Source organism: Mercenaria mercenaria, chromosome 3 (assembly GCF_021730395.1).
Source record: "Mercenaria mercenaria strain notata chromosome 3, MADL_Memer_1, whole genome shotgun sequence".
NCBI classification, from domain to species: Eukaryota; Metazoa; Mollusca; class Bivalvia; order Venerida; family Veneridae; genus Mercenaria; species Mercenaria mercenaria.
The window spans coordinates 101,078,829-101,101,169 of record NC_069363.1 but is presented as its reverse complement, the minus strand read 5'-3'; the positions used below and the strand labels follow the sequence as shown (position 1 = coordinate 101,101,169).

The 22,341-nt window shown below is 35.7% G+C and overlaps 2 protein-coding genes across 2 annotated transcripts in view; one reads left to right on the top strand and one right to left on the bottom strand.

The window, feature by feature from the left end:
- Positions 1 to 3,683: 3,683 nt before the first annotated feature.
- The window catches only part of LOC123523841 (39S ribosomal protein L13, mitochondrial-like), a 35,380-nt gene continuing 16,722 nt past the window's right edge, over positions 3,684 to 22,341 (bottom strand). Inside the window, exon 7 of the mRNA XM_045301561.2 lies at positions 3,684 to 4,057. Within this exon, the coding sequence (XP_045157496.1) occupies positions 3,955 to 4,057 (103 nt within the window). The 3' untranslated portion in view covers positions 3,684 to 3,954. The remainder of the gene's footprint in view (positions 4,058 to 22,341) is intronic.
- LOC123523840 (uncharacterized) lies at positions 10,478 to 13,569 on the top strand. Its single transcript, XM_045301559.2, has 2 exons — positions 10,478 to 10,952; positions 11,238 to 13,569. The coding sequence occupies exon 2, from the start codon at positions 11,239 to 11,241 to the stop codon at positions 13,345 to 13,347; it is 2,109 nt and encodes a 702-aa protein (XP_045157494.2). The 5' UTR covers positions 10,478 to 10,952; position 11,238; the 3' UTR covers positions 13,348 to 13,569.

Genomic DNA, 22,341 nt, shown 5'->3' with positions numbered 1-22,341 from the left:
TAATGATGATAAACAATTGTGCAAAGTTTCAAAGCTTTAGCTTAAGATTGTAGTTTTTGAGGAAAGACGGACCTAAACAAAAAACTTAACCAAGAAACTCAAATTTTCTTAGTACATAAAGGGCCAAAATTCTGACAAAATGCATATCAAGAATTATAATTCTTGGCCAACATAGATATCTATATAATAATGATAAAGAAGTTTGCAAAGTTTCAAAGCAGTAGCTTTTATGATGTTTGAGAAAAGGTAGACCCATTAAAAATTTAACCAATGCCGATGCCGGTGCTGACGATCAAGTGACGACAATACCTTATAGATTTTTTTCATAAATTTGACAGCTAATTATGGAAAATATAATCTTTGCCGTTCTCAAGCCTAATTTTCGGACTTTGATGGATAGGGGCGCGTGTCAGGTGACGTTATAAACGTTGACAGATAGGAGCCATTGTCAGGTGACGCTATGAACACGGTGACAAATATGGGCCTGTTTCAGATGACGTTATGAACATTGACGGATAGGGGACTGTGTCAGGTGTCATTATGAACGTTGACGGATAGGGGCCCTCGCCAGGTGACGTTATGAACACGGTGATGTTATGAATGTTGAGTTATAGGGGCCCATGTTAGGTGACGTTATGAACGTTGACAGATTGGGACCCATGTCAGGTGACATTATGAACTTTGACGGATAAAGGCCTGTGTCAGGTGACGTTATGAACGTTGACGGATATAGGCCCGTGTCAGGTGACGTTATGAACATGGTGATGTTATGAACGTCGACATATAGGGGCTCGTATCAGATGACGTTATGAACACAGTGATATTATGAACGTCGGCATATAGAGGCTCGTGTCAGGTGACGTTAGGAACACGGTGATGTTATTAAGGTCGACATATAGGGGGCCGTGTCAGGTGATGTTAAGAACGTTGACGGATAATGGCCCGTGTCAGGTGACGTTATGAACGTTGACGGATAAGGGTCCTTGTCAGGTGACGTATTAAATGTTGACAGATAAGGGCCCGTGTTAGGTGACGTTACGAACGTTCGCATATAGGCTGGTTATGTCACATTTTAGGAAAAAAACAGACTCATTCCAGGGCACAACATACTTTATTACCTGGACTGACGTTCAGTTTTTAATCTTATCATTTTATGTAGCTAGACAATATACCAATCCAACAATTGAATTTTCTTTAAAAAATCTGTCGAAGGTCTAAAATTATTTCATTATTTTTGAATCAACTTAATTGCAATTTTATCTTTTAGCATAAACAGTAACAAAGACCGAATTGTATGAGTTGTGGACGGTGATTTTAATATTCATCTTTGCGTAGATATTGTTGAGAGGAATTTACCTGGATACCTCCAAGAATAAGAGAGTTGCTCATTATCAATCATTTTAAAGAAGAGGAATTTAAGGTTTTATGGGGATTATTGTTTTAAGGCTTCATCCCTTAAGACCAGCAATTTGTCAAAGTGATAAATAATACTCCAGATTACAATCTAGTGAAATAACACTTTGTTTGAACCAACATATCAAAATGGGATTTATTTTCTGACAGGCACGTGGAATAATTTAAATATTCTCAAACACAGTAGTAACAGAAAGTAAGAACAAGAATTTCCCTTCTGTACTGTGAAAAATTGAATGAGTATAGACCGCATTTGAGCCGCACCATGAGAAAACCAACATAGTGGCTTTGCGACCAGCGTGGATCCAAACCGGCCTGCGCTTCCATGCAGTCTGGTCAGGATCCATGCTGTTCGCTAACAGTTTCTCCAACTGCAATAGTCTTTGAAAGTGAACAACATGGAACCTGACTAGACTGGTCGCAAACGCACTATGTAGGTTTTCTCCTGGTGTGGTTCATTTTTTTTTATTATAAAAGTTCAGTACTACAAAGTTTTGTTCACAATTCATCATTTTTCACTGTTATAATCTTCTAAGAGATTTTCAGCAACAGTCTTCTACCAATCTGTACATGCAAATCAATGTCTTAAACTGAAAGCTTATGAACTTGAAAAGGAAATATTCCATTCAATGTCTGCACATGATTAATGTAACCAAGTCTCCCAGCTATTGTTCATACAAATCTGTCTCTGCATTCAGACAGACAAATACAACCACTTTACATTACAAAGACTGCACTCCATGCCTTTAAGAGACTTATAAAAGGAAACATCAATGTGTGGCCAATATTGATACATAGATTATATCTGTAAGTAGAAATCAATAAGAAATTTGTATCTGTCTTACATGCCTTAACCGTTACCCTGCTAAATTTCTATAATGAACTTTCCCGTCTTTAAATTTGGACAGTTCCATTAACTGTAAAATGGGGGGTGCACACAAAAAGCATACTGACTGAATGGTGAACAGTGCAGATCATGACCAGACTGCACGGATGTGCAGACTGATCATGATCTACACTGGTCGCAAAGGCAGGATTTAGCATGATAAGGGTTAAAAATAAGTGGTTTAGCCCAAACTGAATAATGGACCACTGTTGAAATCCAACAGGGAAAAGATTAATGTCTTGCTGATAAATTACATACAAATATTCCTGGTAGCCAGTTATGTTATTGACATTCACACTAACCTATTGTCATACAATAAAGAGTTCAATATAGAAAGATAAGAATATTAAATTGTGTGTTATCGCTAACTAGGGGATAAATCTGTTCTCACATTCAACAACTATCAAGTGCAATAAAATCAGGTTTCATCAGTATTTAAAGAGTCAATAAAGTCGTAACTCAAAAAAACGCTACGAAAAAATGACAGCAAATAGTGTAGTTATTGTTTCACATTTGCAACCAACATATAAACTGATTGAAGATAAATGTTTTAATTTCACTGTTTTAGCACTGCAAATTTCTGTATTTGTTCTAAATCAGTTTCAGTTTTTTTTGCCATTTTATGAAGCTAAATAGGGAATTATTTAAGTCTTACTTGTTTGCATGATATAGAGTTAATGCTATTTTTTTCAACTGCACTTCAGGTATGTAAAATTAGACTAGCAAATTTTCCATGATTCTGGACCTCTATTACCTCATTTCCCACAGGTAACTGACAACTTCTCCCATCAAAAGCAACATGAATGACTCAAGACAAACTGTCTGCTTCCAGAGGCCAAAGCTTTGACCTTTTATTTAGTATCACCTGCTATGCATATCTAAACTTGAATATGTACAGTCAAACGTGAAAAACTATCTGCGTTAGTTTTGGAGATAGTAACTTGCATGTAAAACATTAACCAGGATTTTCCAAGTCCAAACGGGGGCAAAATTTGGCCAAAATGCATGTCAGAGTTATGGGACTTGACCCAGTGAGATTGGTAATTGACCTAGAAGACGAAAAAGATACGTTTCAAAGCTATATGCCTTTATATGATACTAGTAGCCATGTATACTTGCATTCAAAACTTCACCAAGGTGTGACGCCGACGCCAGGGTGAGTAGAATAGCTAGACTATTGAATAGTCTAGCTGAAAACAATGAAAAATGCTTCTTCTTTGCATCAAAACTTTAACAGTAACTAATGTGGAAAAGAGTTTTGCAAGGATGCAAGGGGTTTGGATTGGATGGGCTTAATCACCACTAAGTATGGACAGATGTACATGTATACATGCAAGGAGCTTTAGTGGGTGGGGTTTGAGAACAAGAAAGAGTAACACTTAACTTTCATTCTATGTTTAATTGCAGTTCATAAAAATAAGAACACTTCTATCGGTTTGTCTTTGTGCAATGTAACGCTGGTCGCATAATATTCTGAAATGAATTCATAAGCTCTCTAGAGGTCCGCAGAACACTATTTGCAAACTACTGAGTGTTTTATTTTCAAACTTTTTTTCAGATGTTCCTTAACCGTTACAACCACTTCCATAAAACATTAACCTGGCAGACAAGAGCTGTAAATAGTCTTTAATCATCAACATAAATCTCTACAGCTTTCATTTTTTCTTTTTCTTTGCCTCTGCTTCTAATCTTGCTTTTTCAATGTCTTGTAATGTTTCTTCTAATGACTTACGCTTGAATAACACATGGTCTTTTGGCCTGAAAAAGAAAACAGTACAAATTCACATTTAAAAACATGAATAATGTACGCCCATTAAAGTAGTGTGTTTACAAATTTATGTTAAAATATGTAGGTTTTTAAATTTAGTAAGAGCATTTGTAAATTATAAATCATCAGGAATGAATACTGAGGTTAGTCTCGGAGAACAGCTAAAATCCTGCAATTATTCTACATTATTTAGACTGTGATTTATCAGTCTCCCAGGTTGTAAACTTAAGTTTGGAAACTAGTCTCAGAATCCAAGATTCCCATTTGCTGTTTTGAAAACTGTACACAGGATCAACCAAAACAGATGCTGGAGATTTGCAACTGGTCCATGAACTCAGTTTTATGACTTTAGATAATGAAAAGAGCACTTTATTACAAACCAGCCAATGTAAAGTATGTATTGGTTTAGGAGCGATGAAATAAAAAGGAAAATATCATTATTAAGGTAGTTCTGCACGTTTGGGCAGATTTTTTTTTCAGTCTATAATGTAGAATTCGATAAGAATCGATTTTTCAAATTTTTAGAATATACTTGGCAAATTCAGCATATAAATAGATGGGGCTGTGTGCTTAATTTATTGTTATACTGACTTGAAAAATTTAGACCTTTCACATTTTTTCATAATGGGAGTCCATGGGGAAAATGATAAATTTCATACCATTTTCGCGAATGGAGTTTTTCTACTATGTAGATTCTAATGAAACTTCTCACAGTCGTATTAATGGCCTATTATGTGGTTAAAGAAGAGCACCGCCTTGCGGATGCTGACGCTCATCAGGTTTTTTTGTATAATAGAAATACTGTCTTACCCATGATTTACTAAGTCTAAAAAGGGCCATCATTCTTGCAAAAAGCAGGAAAGAGTAATGTTTCTTGATGTACAGCGTTTGCTTATGATGGTGAAAAACTGTTGCAAGTTTTAAAGCAATAGCTTTGATAGTTTACGAGAAAAGCTGACTTAAACATAATACTCAACCAAGAAAACTGATTTTCTAAACTGATTTTCTAAGTCCAAAAGGGGCAATAATTATTGCAAAAAGCAGGATAGAGTTATGTTTCTTGCTGTACAGGGTCAGCCTATGATGGTGAACAAGTGTTGCAAGTTTAAAAGCAATAGCTGTGATAGTTTAAGAGAAAAGTTGACCTACACATAAAACTTAACCAAGAAATCTGATATTTTCTAAGTCCAAAAGGGGCCATAAATCTTGCAAAAAGCAGGATCGAGTTATGTTTCTTGCTGTACAAAGTCAGCTTATGATGGTGAACAAGTGTTGCAAGTTTTAAAGCGATAGCTTTGATAGTTTAGGAGAAAAGCTGACCTAAACATAAAACTTAACCAAGAAAACTGATTTTTTAAGTACAATAGGGGCAATAATTCTTTCAAAAAGCAGGATAGAGTTATGTTTCTTGATGTACAGCGTTTGCTTATGATGGTGAAAAACTGTTGCAAGTTTTAAAGCAATAGCTTTGATAGTTTATGAGAAAAGCTGACTTAAACATAATACTCAACCAAGAAAACTGATTTTCTAAGTCCAAAAGGGACAATAATTATTGCAAAATGCAGGATGGAGTTATGTTTCTTGCTGTACAGGGTCAGCCTATGATGGTGAACAAGTGTTGCAAGTTTAAAAGCAATAGCTCTGATAGTTTAAGAGAAAAGTTGACCTACACATAAAACTTAACCAAGAAATCTGATATTTTCTAAGTCCAAAAGGGGCCATAAATCTTGCAAAAAACAGGACGGAGTTATGTTTCTTGCTGTACAAAGTCAGCTTATGATGGTGAACAAGTGTTGCAAGTTTTAAAGCAATAGCTTTGATAGTTTAGGAGAAAAGCTGGCCTAAACATAAAACTTAACCAAGAAAACTGATTTTTTAAGTACAATTGGGGCAGTAATTCTTGCAAAAAGCAGGATGGAGTTATGTTTTTGATGTGTAGGGTCAGCTTATGATGGTGAACAAGTGACTGTGTTGCAAGTTTCAAAGCAATAGCTTTGAAAGATTAGGAGAAAACTTTACCTAAACATAAAACTTAACCAAGAAATCCGATATTTTCTAAGTACAAAAGGGGCCATAAATCTTGCAAAAAGCATGATGCAGTTACGTGTCTTGCTGTACAGGGTCAGCTTATGATGGTTAACAAGTGTTCCAAGTTTCAAAGCAATAGCTTTGATAGTTTAAGAGAAAGGCTGACATAAACATAAAACTTAACCAGGCAACACCGACCTGATCAAGTGATGACAATAACTCATCATTTTTTTTCCCGAAAAAAATCAGATGAGCTAATAAAATGTATAGGTCAGCATACTTATTTTTAACATATATTTTATTTTTCCATTAATTAATTTAACTGCACATTTTAATCTTATTTTATGACGTTATTTGAATAATATAATGTGCCAGATGTTTTAATATTATATTTTAACTATAGCAAGAAAGTAACAGTACCATTGTAGTAAATGTACTCACAGGTTACCATTAATTTATAATATGATTTTCTTTTTCGTATGCCGAATTCAGGCTTCTGGTCCTTCGGGATCATTGATTTCAATTCATTTAGATTTGAAAATTGAATACTGCTTAAGCCGGTGCTAGGGGGCGTGGGCAGTGTTGTATTTTCCATTACTGCTCATGAACAGACACAATCAAACAGAGTCGGCAATTTTCACTGTGCATTGTTCTCGGTGCTTCCGAGGGATCTACTTTCCAGATTTTATTTATTGTACATTTTCAAGATAAATGACATTACGCCATCACTTCCAGTATATCAAACGTGCAACACTACCATAAACAGATGTACAGCTTTATGTAAAATTTTATTAGTAAAAAAGTATAAATGCTTGTTTTATTATGCCTCAAGTTAACTCTCAATATCAAACATGGATTTACTTTGAATACTACATTTCCAACTTGTGATAACTGTTCTGAATATAATCACCAAACTAGGTCACGGCTACTAAACGCTTAAGCGCCACCACCAAATTGTGGTGATAAGGAAAAGAGCTATCGACATTTCCGTGGTGCAGCTATCGCCCGTTTCTACTTGTAAACAAGTGAGTAAATTTTACATTTTATCTTATATTTTTATTGAGAGAACTTTTTTCGAAAATCGGAGAATGTAGTTCCGTGTAACAACACTTCAACTACAGTTTGGCTGTAATTTCATTAAAATATTATGCAAATTGTGGTGCCAGGAGCTTTTCTCCCGAATCTGACAGTGACACATTTTTATATCGGCCAGTATTTGAGCACCATTCTGATGAATAGACACACTGTAAGAACATACCTGCATATGCAAATGGTGCAGAAATGATAAATAATTATATACGCACACACCATGAATAATAGAATCTCGGGTTAGAAGAAATATACCAGGATTTTTAAAAGTGGTGGCGCTATAACTCTAGTGATGGCGCTATACAGTAGTGGTGGCACTGTTACAGCATTCAATAATACGAATAGCATCCGGAACAAAACAAACACCAATATTCCCTAACTGGTAATTTTCCTGCAAGGAATTATGTTATTAAAGAATGAAAAACACGATCATAGGTTATTTACCCTTATGAAACGTTCTCTGTCAAAAAAAAAAACAAAAAAAAACACCGCCTCGGTAGCCTAGTTGTAGACCGTCCGCTTCGAGTGCGGAAAGTCGTGGGTTCGAACCCCAGCCGCGTCTTACCAAAGACGTAAAAAATGGTACTAGTAGCTTCCTCGCCTGGCGCTAAGCATTAAAAGGATAGTGCTAGGACTGTTAAGCGCGGTGTCAGTATAATGTGACTGGGTGGGGTATCATGCCATGTGTCTACGACGTGATATTCCATTGATGCAGCACTGTAAAGTTGGTCATTGTGGTCACTGCTACAAGTAGACACCATCCTTTATATGACAGAAAAAATGTTCAAAAAGACATTAAACCTGAACACACACAAGAAAAAAAAGAACAAAATACACACAGACCCTTGGGATTTTTGTAGTCAATGTAAATATTTCCCTTTGTTTTAAATGTTAATGTAGAATTATTTCTAACCTTAAATATTCTACTTAACCCTTAGCCTGCTGGCGGCAAGTGATTCTGCCTTTGCGACCAGTGCAGACCAAGATCAGCCTGCACATCCGTGCAGTCTGATCATGGTCTGCACTGTTCGCTATTCAGTCAGTAAATTTTCAGTGAACACCCCTTCGAATGATAAATGGTATTGCCCAAACTGAATGATGGACCAGTCCATTTTAGATATTTAGCAGGCTAAGGGTTAAATACAAACATGTACTTTTAATTCAGTCAAGAAAAATAGTAGCAATACATTTATTTCAAACAAAGATTTGTGTCCAGGATAAATCAGTTTTAACATGTGAATTACAAAAATATTCCTAACCAAATTTCTCTCTCAAATATGAAATAATTTTTAAGGCACTGTAATCTTTTAATTCTACTGCTAGAAGACGTGAGGGATGATACATATCTCATTTCAATTCATGCACGACCAAACCGAGTCTGCTGTCATGTTTGTCGGTTTCGGTCCATGCTTCCAAAGCATCTTTTCAAAAAATTTGTCACATTGTAAAGGTAAATGATAATCTCAAGTGGCACCGCTAGACCACTCATGTATATTGAAAGATCCACGTATTTACATTGTAACAGACAGAAATTTTACAATCAATCCAAGTCCTCGAATTCAACAACCATATAAAGCTCCGCTGTGGGATTTTCATGCATTAAAATTGAATATATTAGCCATAACAGCGCCACCACTACTGTATAGTGCCACCACTAGAGTGATAGCGCCACCACTTTAAAAAATAGTGTTTTTTTTTCTCTTTTTACTGTGTTTTTCGTCATTCGTTGGTGTTGGAATACGTGTAATTCATTTCTACACCATTTGTATATGCAGGTATGTTATTACAGTCTGTCTATTCATTGGAATGATGCTCGAATACTGGCCGATATAAAAATGTGTCACTGTCAGATTCGGGTGAAAAGCTCCTGGCACCACAATTTGCATAATATTTTAATGAAATTACAGCCAACCTGTAGTTGAAGTGTTGTTACATGGAACTACATTCTCCGATTTTCGAAAAAAGTTCTATCAATAAAAATATAAGATAAAATATAAATTTTACTCACTTGTTTACAAGTAGAAACGGGCGATAGCTGCACCACGGAAATGTTGATAGCTCTTTTCCTTATCACCACAATTTGGTGGTGGCGCTAGCGTTTAGTAGCCGTGTAGGTGTTAATTGTTTCCAAAATCATGTAGAGACAAGTGTTCCAATGATAAGTGGATGCTTTTTATTATTTTCATTTTAAGTTGCTATTTGCTTCCATTAAACCCTGTCTGAACAAACCTCCTAAAAAAGGAATAACACTGAGTTCCACTAAAATTAAACCTTATTTTAAGTGTTTTACCAAGTTTTAAGAAAACAAATACACTGTTACTTTAGATTCTTTTATCCTTAGCCTGCTGGTGGCAAGTGATTCTGTCTTTGTGACCAGTGCAGGCTGATCATAGTCTGCACTGTTCGCTATTCAGAGGCTAAAGGTATAATGCTGAATCATCAAGTATGGTATCTGCGTTGGAGTAAAGAACCTTGTGTCATGTGATATTGTTGATGACAACTGAGAACTAGTTTAAGTTTAAATGAAATCCATTCAGAAACATATTTGACAGACTGAAAGTGCAGCACATCTTTAATCCAAAATTCTAAGTAAAAAGGGGGTACAATTCATGAAAAACTGGTTTCACAGATATGTAGCTTCCATCATAGTGAGCGATAATGTGAAATTATCATTTTGAATATGAATCAAATGCATTCAGTAGTTATCAGAGATATAATAAGAGACCCAAATGGGCCTAAATCGCTAACATGAAGAAAATCTTAACCATCTGACATTGCTTCTAACTAGATGTAGAGAGAATCCGTTAAGCTGTTTATTAAAACAACAGTTAATTAAAGGTTTTTCTTATATTTTCACTCACAAAAATGCATATCCATCAGAAGAAATCATTCAAAGGTACTTCTATTTAAATTTTAGCGGACCCTAATAGGACCCATTGTTGGTGCCCCCAAATGAACTAATTTAATAGACCTTATAATGGTATTTGTGACCAAGTTTAATGAAGATCTATATAGCGGTACTTTAAAGGTATTTCTATTTTAAGTTCTTATAGTTGTCTGTAAAAGTGGCCATCTGGTCGGCTATGTGCCCCCCCCCCCCCCCATCCCCCTCCAATTGAACAAACATGGTAAAGGACCTAACAATGATACTCCAGACAAGGTTTGTTCAAGTAGTTCATGAATAGAATCCATTTAAAGGCATTTTTATTTTTCACTCTAGCAGGCCCTGCCTAAAAGAGGCCAAATGCCCCTCAAATGAATAAATTACAAGAGGATCTTATAATGCTGCTTCAGTCCAAGTCTGATGAAAATCCATCAAGTAGTTCATGAGATAATGTTTTTAAAAGACCTTTCTCATATAAGGTCTAGCAGCCCTTAAACCGTTAAAACGGGACCAAGTGCCCTCATTTGAACACAACTCAGGGACAGGACTTTATAATGATGCTACAGACCAAGTTTGCTAGAGATCAATCAAGAAGGGAAGTCTTTTTAAGGGTTTTACATAAACTGCCTTAGGCTAATTACAAATTATAATTTAAAAAGAAAATAGAAAATCATTTTTCATAATTAAAAGACAGAGTTATTCTACTACAAAGGTACGTAACAAATGACTCCTAAAACCTGTTTATTGTTAGAGTTATCCTTTATGTCAAAACAGAAAGAGGAAGTGAAATACAAACATTCCATAATACTATAAATATAGACATTATCTAATCGGTCTTTTGAAGAAGTTTAATTACAACTTTGCTGACTTTATACCAAACAAAGGTATCTATTAAGTTAATTCATTTTAAAATACAAATTTTTTATATGTGATCCTTTTGGATATTTCTGTTATAGTATAAGACAGCATAATAAATTATTGAACTATAAGCCTGACTACCACATAAAAATCTGTCAAATTTCACAATTGTATTCAAAAATGGCAGTCTTTTCACCTTACAAATAAACAAGGAGAACAAGAATAAATTAAAGTATCTGGTAGAAAATCATGTAAATTATGGACAGGAATCAGTCTACAAAGTAATCAAACTTTATTTCCTTTTTCTTCAGAATGTTTCAACAACCTGGTTATATGGAGAATGTGTCATTGAGACTGTCCGAGGTTCTCGCTGATATAGGAGTGGATGAGAGAATTGTTCAGAAAAGAAGAAGAACATGGCTGCTGGCGGAATCTATGCAAACAATATCATTACAACAACAGGATTTCAATTGTTCAGCATACTTCTTAGGCAGTCAGTCTGAGGGAACCACTACACATGGACTAGACTCAGACATTGATATACTTATCTGTCCTAATAACTTAAATGTGATACAAGACTGGGCTGACTGGGAACCTGGTGTATGCAATTACTTGATGATCCAGGATGAGACTGTATCATCTGGTTACTGTCTACTACAACTCCTGAGAGATGATGCTCCTCTTCCGTACAATGATGTACCTGTACAACACCACTTCAGAGACAGAACAGGAAGAATATTGCTAAAGAACACACTCATGACAGCAGCAGTAGCAGCAGCTGATGTTTGGGAGAGAGGAGTAATGCATGGTCCAGCATATGCAGAACAAGGAAAACCTGGGTTTATAGATTATGACAGTGTTAGTGCTTTCCAATGTAAATCATGGCCTCTACAAGCTAGACAATGGTTAGACCAGCAAGGTGTAGGTCAGTGGCCTTCAGATGACATGAAAAGATATTGTAGCAGTACCGGATGTTTTGTTGTTGGTGTTGGAAGCAAGGAAAATGAAGAGCTTGAATTGAGAATATCAACATCTCTAGCAGAAAGATGTTTGATGTTTAATCTCAATATTACACAGATTCGCTGTTATATTTTGATGAAGATGATATTAAAAACCTTCATCAAGCCACACTTTGGAGATAGTATTTCAAGTTTCATGTGTAAAACAGTTCTGTTCCACTGTATTGCAAATACACATTCTAATGTCTGGAGAGAAAATAACTTACTTGTTTGTCTATCATTGTGTTTATTTGTCCTGTACAACAGTATTTTGAATGAAAACTGTCCACATTTTATCATACCTGAAAACAACTTGATGAAAGGATATTTTTCTCATGAATCTAAACCTTACCTTCTAGAAATACTGCAGAATATTATAAACAGTGAAGGGAGAGCACTACTGGAGATTGAATGTGATGATCTTGGTGCAAGGCTTCAGCTGAAGTTCAGTAATTTGCTCTTTGAGTTTGATATCAAAAAGAGTAAAATTATTTCAGGGCAGTTATTAGATTTCACTGCACAGACAATTGATATGACGATACAGAAACGTCTGGCTTTATTTACAAACAGTAGTTATAAAGAAGCTATACAAACATTGTTGAAATATATTTTCAAACTAGTCAGCATTTCTAATCAATGCCAAGGACTGGACAAAACAGCTAGCAGACTTCTGACTCCATGGTTCTGTACAACCCTGGGATCTGTGCTGGCGTCTCTCAACATTCAACAGTATAATGGTATATCAGCAGAAGCTTTCACCTGGATCTCAATGGGTCTGAACACAGATGTTGCATCTAGTAAACTGAAACTAGCCTCCATGTTTTACTGTTTAGGGGATACTCAAAGAACAGAAATTGTTCTCAGAGATATTGAAGGAAGCTATGATCTAAATATTGTTGAACCAGTTTGTAAGTGTCATGATTTCATCCATCAAGCTTCAAGAAGAGGTTTTTGTGCAATAGCTGAACATCATAATGAAGAAGCTATACAGTACACTATAGCATTTTGTGTCAAATTTCTGCCATGTGAAATAAATTGTGTTCCACATGAACTAAGATATGAAATGTTTAGATCTACAGAAGAGGACCTTGCTTTCAGAGGCCGCAATGATGAGTGGATGGACTGGGCTGTGATAGATTCTCTTCCTTACCTCTACTTTCTACAATACAAGACCTACAGCAATATGCAGAGAAATGAAGAAAAACAAAGAGCACTTTCAAACCTTGCCAAGACCATTGATCAGGAACCAGACCTTGGACACAGGGAAACAGCTCTGAATTTACTAGGACAGTGTATGGAACAAGAAGGCCGGGCTAGAGATGCTTTACATTATTATTTATTGTCCTTAAATCTAAGGGAGAGAAACAATGATGCCACGTCCCATATCTGTAGAATGCTGTCTATTTTAGTAAATGACCATTAGTTTAAAATGAACTATTAAATTATTTGGCCAGTAAGTGGAGAATATATCAATTCATTGAAGATTTATGTATACTGGTACATGTGATATATCAAAAAGTTTTAATGCAATGACTGTGACTTACTGTGTGATAAAAGGAAATTAAGCAAACTTCTGTTTAAATACAAAAAGACCAATATCACAGTCAAATTCATTTGGAAAGAATAAACTGTATATATACTTGTGTTTGAAAGTTTGTTTTTGATTAATTACAGCTGGCAACTAGAAAATGCTTTTATAAAAAAGCGCATGTCTCCCCCAATGCAAAGTCCTATCGGCACGAAGTCAATAGGGGTCAGGAGTGAAAGTCAAAGAGACATTGATGGTTGGCTGCAATAGGGATCATCTACTTGGCATGTCAGTCATCCCGCTAAATTTCAACACTAGTGGCCTAGTGGTTCTCAAGTCACTGTTCAGGCTCCTGTGACCCTGACTTTTGATCAAGTGACCTCAAAATAAATAGGGGTCATCAACTCTGCATGTCCAATCATCCTATTAAGTTTCAACATTGTAGGTCAAGTGGTTCTCAAGTTATTTCCAAAAAATGATTTTACATGAACAGGCCACTGTGACCTTGACCTTTATTAGACTGACCCCAAAATCAATAGGGGTCATCTACTCTGCATGTTCAATCATCCACGAAGTTTCAACATTCTGGGTCAAGTGGTTCTCAAGTTATTGATCGGAACTGGTTATCAATGTTCAGGCCCTGTGACCCTTTACCTTTAACGGGGTGACCCCAAAAACAATAAGGGTCATTTACTCTGCATGAACAATCATCCTATGAAGTTTCAACATTCTGGGTCGAGAGGTTCTCAAGCTATTGATTGGAAATGGTTTTCCATGTTCAGGCCCCTGTGGCCTTGACCTTTAACAGAGTGACCCTAAAATCGTTAGGGTTCATCTACTCTGCATGACCAAACATCCTACGAAGTTTCATCATTCTGGGTCAAGTGGTTCTCAAGTTACTGACCGGAAATGGTTTTCAATGTTCAGGCCCCTGTGACCTTGACCTTTCACAGAGTGACCCCAAAATCGTTAGGGGTCATCTACTCTTTATGACCAATCATCCTATTAAGTTTCAACATTCTGGGTCAAGTGGTTCTCAAGTTACTGACCGGAAATGGTTTTCAATGTTCAGGCCCCTGTGACCTTGACCTTTAACGGAGTGACCCCAAAATCGATAGGGGTCATCTACTTTGCATGTACAATCATCCTATGAAGTTTCATCATTCTGGGTCAAGTGGTTCTCTAGTTATTGATCAGAAATGGTTTTCAATGTTCAGGCCCCTGTGACCTTGACCTTTAATGGAGTGACCCCAAAATCGATAGGGGTCATCTCCTTTGCATGTACAATCATCCTATCAAGTTTCAACATTCTGGGTCAAGTGGATCTCTAGTTATTGATCAGAAATGGTTTTCAATGTTCAGGCCCCTGTGACCTTGACCTTTGACAGATTGACCCCAAAAACAATAGGGGTCGTCTACTCTTCATGACCAATCATCCTATCAAGTTTCAACATTCTGGGTCAGGTGGTTCTCTAGTTATTGATTGGAAATGGTTTTCAATGTTCAGGCCCCTGTGACCTTAACCTTTGACGGAGTGACCCCAAAATCAATAGGGGTCATCTACTCTTCATGACCAATCATCCTATGAAGATTCAACATTCTGGGTCAAGTGGTTCTCTAGTTATTGATTGGAAATGGTTTTCAATGTTCAGGCCCCTGTGACCTTGACCTAAAACAAACAAGAGGGCCATAAAGGCCCTGTATCACTCACCTGACCTATTGACCTAAAGATCATCAAGATAGTTTCATTAAGATATGGTCATAAATGTGGCCTCCAAAGTGTTAACTAACTTTTCCTTGGATTTGACCTGGTGACCTAGTTTTTGACCCCATATGACCAAGATTCAAACTTGACCTAAAGATCATCAAGATTAACATTCTGACCAAGTTTCATGAAGATATAGTCATAAATGTGGCCTCTACAGTGTTAACAAGCTTTTCCTATGATTTGACCCGGTGACCTAGTTTTTGACCCGACATGACCCAGATTTCAAATTGACCTCAGTAGAGTCTCATGATTAACATTCTGACCAAGTTTCATTAAGATATGGTCATAAATGTGGCCTCTACAGTGTAAACTAGCTTTTCCTTTGATTTGACCTGGTGACCTAGTTTTTGATCCTACATGACCCAGATTCAAACTGGACCTTGAGATCATCAAGATTAACATTCTGACCAAGTTTCATGAAGATACAGTCATAAATGTGGCCTCTACAGTGTTATCAAGCTTTTCCTTTGATTTGACCCGGTGACCTAGTTTTTCACCCCAGATAACCCAACATCAAACTTGTCCAAGACTTTATTGAGGGTAACATTCTGACCAAGTTTCATTGAGATTGGGCCATAATTGTGACCTCTAGAGTGTTAACAAGCTTTTCCTTTTATTTGACGGACACAGGGCTCACACTGCCATCCGCCAATGTAGCCAAATGTGAAAGAAAATAAGAATGGCTACAACTTTTATGAATTGGCGAAACACGTTCGCGAAAACTTTTTTTCCAAATGTATGTTCCAGATTTTAAACCCTTCAGACTGGTTTACAAATCTTACCAGAAACTCGCTAAGCATGTCGCTAAAAAATCAATACGCAGTCTAACAATTATAATTAGGTCAAGAAGAGTAATATGTCAGAAAAAGAGTGTGAAAAACTGACACACGTGATTAATAAACAAACTGTGGATAAGCGCAAACAACTATCAATTAAAGAGGATGGTAAGTGAAAGTTTGTCTAATTGCGCAAGCTGACGATCTCACAGTTTTGGCAATTAAATGTATCCAACCACAGGAGCCTGAAATTCTATCTATAATGCTCCAAAATGGCTAAATATAAAAATTACCCCTCCTATATATATAAAAAAAGAATATATATAGGAGGGGTAATTTTTATATTTAGCCATTTTGGAGCATTATAGATAGAATTTCAGGCTCCTGTGATCCAACAGTATAAAATATCTCTAATAGATCTCTGATTCACCATGTCTGGAAAAAGACGTCTAGAGAATGATTTGGGCTGTTCGCCCGCACAAAAAAGCAAATAATCGAGGAGGTTGACAATCGTGCTTTCAAAGATAAATGGCTGATTGATTTTCCTTGGCTCAAATATGATAGTAACAAGCAGCTGATGTACTGCACTCTATGTATACAAGAGGACCATGATGGTCCTGAATCGCTCATCTCTTCCCACATGACCCAGTTTTGAGTATGACGTCGTTTTTCTATTATTTGACATAGTGACCTAGTTTTTGAGCTCATGTAACCAAGTTTTGAACTTGACCTAGATATTATCAAGATAAAAATTCTGACCAATTTTCATGAAGATCAATTGAAAAATATGGTCTCTAGAGAGGTCACAAGGTTTTTCTATTATTTGACCTATTGACCTAGTTTTTTATGGCACGTGACCCAGTTTCAAACTTGACCTAGATATCATCAAGATGAACATTCTGACCAATTTTTATGGAGATCCATACACAAGTATGGCCTCTAGAGAGGTCACAAGGTTTTTCTATTTTTAGACCTACTGACCTAGTTTTTTACCGCACGTGACCCTGTTTCGAACTTGACCTAGATATCATCAAGATGAACATTCAGACCAATTTTCATACAGATCCCATAAAAAATATGGCCTTTAGAGAGGTCACAAGGTTTTTCTATTATTTGACCTACTGACCTAGTTTTTGAGGGCACGTGACCCACTTTCGAACTTGACCTAGATATCATCAAGATGAACATTCAGGCCAACTTTCATACAGATCCCATGAAAAATATGGCCTCTAGAGAGGTCACAAGGCTTTTCTATTATTTGACCTACTGACATAGTTTTTGACCGCACATGACCCTGTTTCGAACTTGACCTAGATATCATCAAGATGAACATTCAGACCAATTTTCATACAGATCCCATGAAAAATATGGCCTTTAGAGAGGTCACAAGGTTTTTCTATTATTTGACCTACTGACCTAGTTTTAGAAGGCAAGTGACCCAGTTTCGAACTTGACCTAGATATCATCAAGATGAACATTCAGACCAACTTTCATACAGATCCCATGAAAAATATGGCCTCTAGAGAGGTCACAAGGTTTTTCTATTACTTGACCTACTGACCTAATTTTTGACGGCACGTAACCCACTTTCGAACTTGACCTAGATATCATCAAGGTGAACATTCTGACCAATTTTCATGAAGATCTCATGAAATATATGGCCTCTAGAGAGGTCACAAGGTTTTTCTATTTTTAGACCTACTGACCTAGTTTTTGATCGCACGTGACCCAGTTTCTAACTTGACCTAGATATCATCAAGATGAACATTCAGACAAACTTTCATACAGATCCCAAGAAAAATATGGCCTTTAGAGAGGTCACAATGTTTTTCTATTATTTGACCTACTGACCTACTTTTTGAAGACACGTGACCCAGTTTTGAACTTGACCTAGATATTATCAAGGTGAACATTCTAACCAACTTCCATGAAGATCTTTTGAAATATATGGCCTCTAGAGAGGTCACAAGGTTTTTCTATTTTTAGACCTACTGACCTAGTCTTTAAAGGCATGTGACCCAGTTTCGAACTTGACCTAGATATCATCAAGGTAAACATTCTGACCAATTTTCATGAAGATCTTGTGAAATATATGGCCTCTAGAGAGGTCACAAGGTTTTTCTATTTTTAGACCTACTGACCTAGTTTTTGATGGCACATGACCCAGTTTCGAACTTGACCTAGATATCATCAAGGTGAACATTCTGACCAACTTTCATAAAGATCCCATGAAAAATGTGACCTCTAGAGTGGTCACAAGCAAAAGTTTACGAACGCACGCACGCACACACGGACGACGGACACCGCGCAATCACAAAAGCTCACCTTGTCACTTTGTGACAGGTGAGCTAAAAATATTGCCTCGAGAGAAGGTCAAAAGATTTTAATAATTTTTAGACCTACTGACCTAGTTTTTGACCGCAATTGACCCAGTTTCAAACTTGACCTAGATATCATCAAGATATGTATATAAATATATTGAACTTGTATGGAATGTGCTATTTACATGTAATTCCAGGAGAATATTATAAACTAGTATCACTGAAAAGTTGAAAACCACTCTATGTATATAAATATATTGAACTTGTATGAAATGTGCTATTTACATGTAATTCCAGGAGAATATTATAAACTAGTATCACTGAAAAGTTGAAAACCACTCTATGTATATAAATATATAAATATATTGAACTTGTATGAAATGTGCTATTTTAACCCAGGAGAATATTAGACTTATTTCACTGTAAACCACTGTATGTATATAAATATTGAAATGTGCTATTTAATTCCAGGAGAATATTGAACTAGTATCACTTGTGTTTTCGTCTTTCGGCAAAGGCCGACTCTGATTTTATCAAATTTTATCAAATTTTAGCTAGCTTTTTAATCAACTTTTATTCAATTTTAACTTTTTAAACAAATTCTATAATAACAGTAATAAAATCATGAAATCATAAGAAACCAATATCAAATAAAGCTATAAAAATAATTTAAATGGTCAGCAATGTATATATGTGATAGGGACCTATGGTGGCATGCATAAGCATGACCCAGTCCGAGAAAGACGCCACCATAGGAAAATCCAGTAGTGATGATGATCCGGAAACATACAGACGTCGACACACAACGGTAAACAAACAACAGATAAACAGGTAAATTTTAAGTTAAAATTCTTACGCGTAATTTAGGCGACGGGTACACAGGATTCGCGTGTAAAACATTTATTAATATATAGTTTATCTTCAAATTTGCAGAATCGCTAAAGAATACATATAGCTACATTGCTAGAGCACTTTTAGAAAGATAATATCATTAAAATAACCAAAATCACTTAGAAACGGTCGAATTTTGATAAAAACAACCGCAAAATTTCATACAGCGCGATCGTAAATATCTGTTACATGTAATAAGTAAAGTAACTAATACCGATATAATCATTAAATTCACACTTTGGACTATAAAGTACAAAAAACAGAACGGAAAAACATTAAAAAATGACAAAATGACAGCATTTTAAAAAATATAGTAAAACGGTGTCGGTAGGGCGCATTGAATATTTACGAGAGTATAAAATAAGCATATTTATCGATATGACACATTTATGCAGTAGGCGTGGCGTGTAATCTATAAATAACCCGTGTACTGTCAACAATCGGACGTATATAACGACTATGTTTTAAACGTGTTTTTAAAGTTTTAATGTTTTTAAAGTTTTAATATTAATTAAATAAAGCTTAAGAGTATAGATGTAGTTCATGGTCAGTGGCAGTTTTTCTCAGGCGCTTCAGGAGTGTTAGTAAGGTAGTCGCGGCTCTTACCCTGGATGTCAAAATTTAACAAATTTAAATATATATTTCATAACCTATTTATTATTTCGGAAATTATGACACAGTTTAGGGGGGTATAACATTTAAAAACAATATAATAACAATAAATACTCCAGCCAAAAACCAGACATGTTCAAAAATAACACCCGGGCCTTGAATTAAGGTCCCTTTTTAACTAGCAAGTGTCTAGGGGTACGGATCCGTACCTCTAGAATCTGATTCTAGAGGTACGGATCCGTACCTCTAGACAAGCCTGTAAGGGGTTTTCTAGGGGTACGGACCTCCGATTTTCTAGAGATTAAGGGTCATTTACATTTCAAATTTTGTTGAAAATGAAATAACAAATAAAACTTCATCATAATTCACATTAAACTTAAACCTAAATGGTTTACAGACAACACCGTTCACCCGATTTGTTACATTTTCTTTCGAAACGTAAATAACCGAGGAACACCAAATAAATCATAAGGATTCGAACTGGCAGAAAAAAATACAAAGATTAAACAAAATAATGTTAAATATGTTGGGGAAAAAACTATTTTTAATGATAATTAACCCTTAGGGTATTTATGTTTTCCACTCATTTGGTAGCCGTTACGAGATACAAGGGACGTTTTCACAAACAGTTTTCTTTACTTAATGTCGGTTAATTGATTATTAAACAATCAGTTCCGTGCCGATTATCATTATATCTTGTTAAATAACAAAATAAATAGGTGCATATTATTATGCTTAATTTATTTTTTTTTCTGCTGAATTTCAAATAGAAATCATTTAAGGGTTACATGCACTCACTTATATGTTATCAACAGTTTATTTTACAACAAACTGATCGGCACGGAACATTTTATTCATTTGGAGTCCCTCGGTTATCTTGGTTTTGAAATAGAAGGTAAACAATCGGGTGAACGCTGGTATCTGTAAACCATTTAGATCCAAATTTTAAGTGAACACTGGTTAAGTCTTACTTTTTTATTTCATTTTCAACAAAATTTAAGATATATATAACCCTAAATCTCTAGAAAAAGGAGGTCCGTACCCCTAGAAAACCCCTAACAGGATTGATCAGGTCGGCGTGACGTCACTTCCTAGCAACCGATAAATCCGAGATACAGCAAGGTGAAAGTATCACGTAGCAACCCGTAGCGATTATAGTAGCGGTACGGGTCGCGATGTTGTTTTCGAATAAAATATATCATAATACATTTTTATTTCTTAATTTTTATTTTTCCCTGTCCATTTATAATGTATTCCTGAAAGGTTTTTCTAGTTTTACGGGAAATTATTGATTTATTAGCGTGTCAATAATGGTCTGGTAGAAGTGACATATGTTGTGTATTGTCAAGTTTTCGGCGATGTTGTTTTTCAATAAAATAGATCATAATATAGTTTTATTTGTGTTTTTTTATTCTCTGTTCATTTTTTTTCTCTAATTTTACTGGAAATTATCGATTTATTAACGTGTCTAAACTCTGGTGGCAGAAGTGACATGTTGTGGACTGCCAGTTCTTCGGCCCTTCGGATGGCAAGATTCCATTTGCGTAATATATAAGTTATATCTATGTACATATACATTGTGCGAGAATCCTAAAAATGAATGTGACATTTATATTTTATATCTATTTTCTTTTGTATATATTCCAAAAATATTGTCCCTTTAAAAAAATAGATTCTAGAATCTATTTGAATGAAATATTTTGGAACTCAATTTTTTACATAAAACAATGGATGGATTATACAATTTTTGTATTATGAAATCAGGGGTTTATTACTATGGTGTCATTAATCTCTTTAAGGTATACTGTTATGCAAATAACAAAAATGTGCATCCACCTGCCAAGTGTCCAAATAACATAAGTCCCTGGAGGCATAGTGTACATCAAAGGGATAGGAACAGGAAATCAGTCTCTTTGATTAGTGATGGGCATCCAGGATCTGGACAGAACCGGTCAGAACTGGATTTTACCAACCTGCCACATACTTACTACTCGTCTCCATAGTGATCCCTGTGACTTATGATTGTGTGAATGTCTAATATAATTTGAAAAGTAGATCCCCCGGAAGCACCGAGAACAATGCAAACAGTGAAAATTGCAGACTGGGTTTGATTGAATCTGTTCATGAGCATTAATGGAAAATGCAACACTGCCCGCGCTCCCTAGCACCGGCTTTTAAAGCGGTATTCAATGTTCAAATTCAAATGAGTTGAAATCAATGATCCCAAATTTAAAGGACCAGAAAATATAACAAAACTGAGATGAAGTCGGAACGACTTTTTCAAGACTCTTCACTTATGAATTAAGACAAACTAGCTGTTCATGTTGTAGAGATATATGTATACTTTATATTTTCATATCTAGATCTATAATTTTTTTTAAAGATTGTCACATTGAAAAAAAAAGACTGATTTTATAATAAATGAAATTTATATACATAATTGTTTTGTTTTATCCTATGAAATGCTGAAGAAATTATTAGAATAATCCTCTCTCCATTATTCATCACACATTTTTCTGGT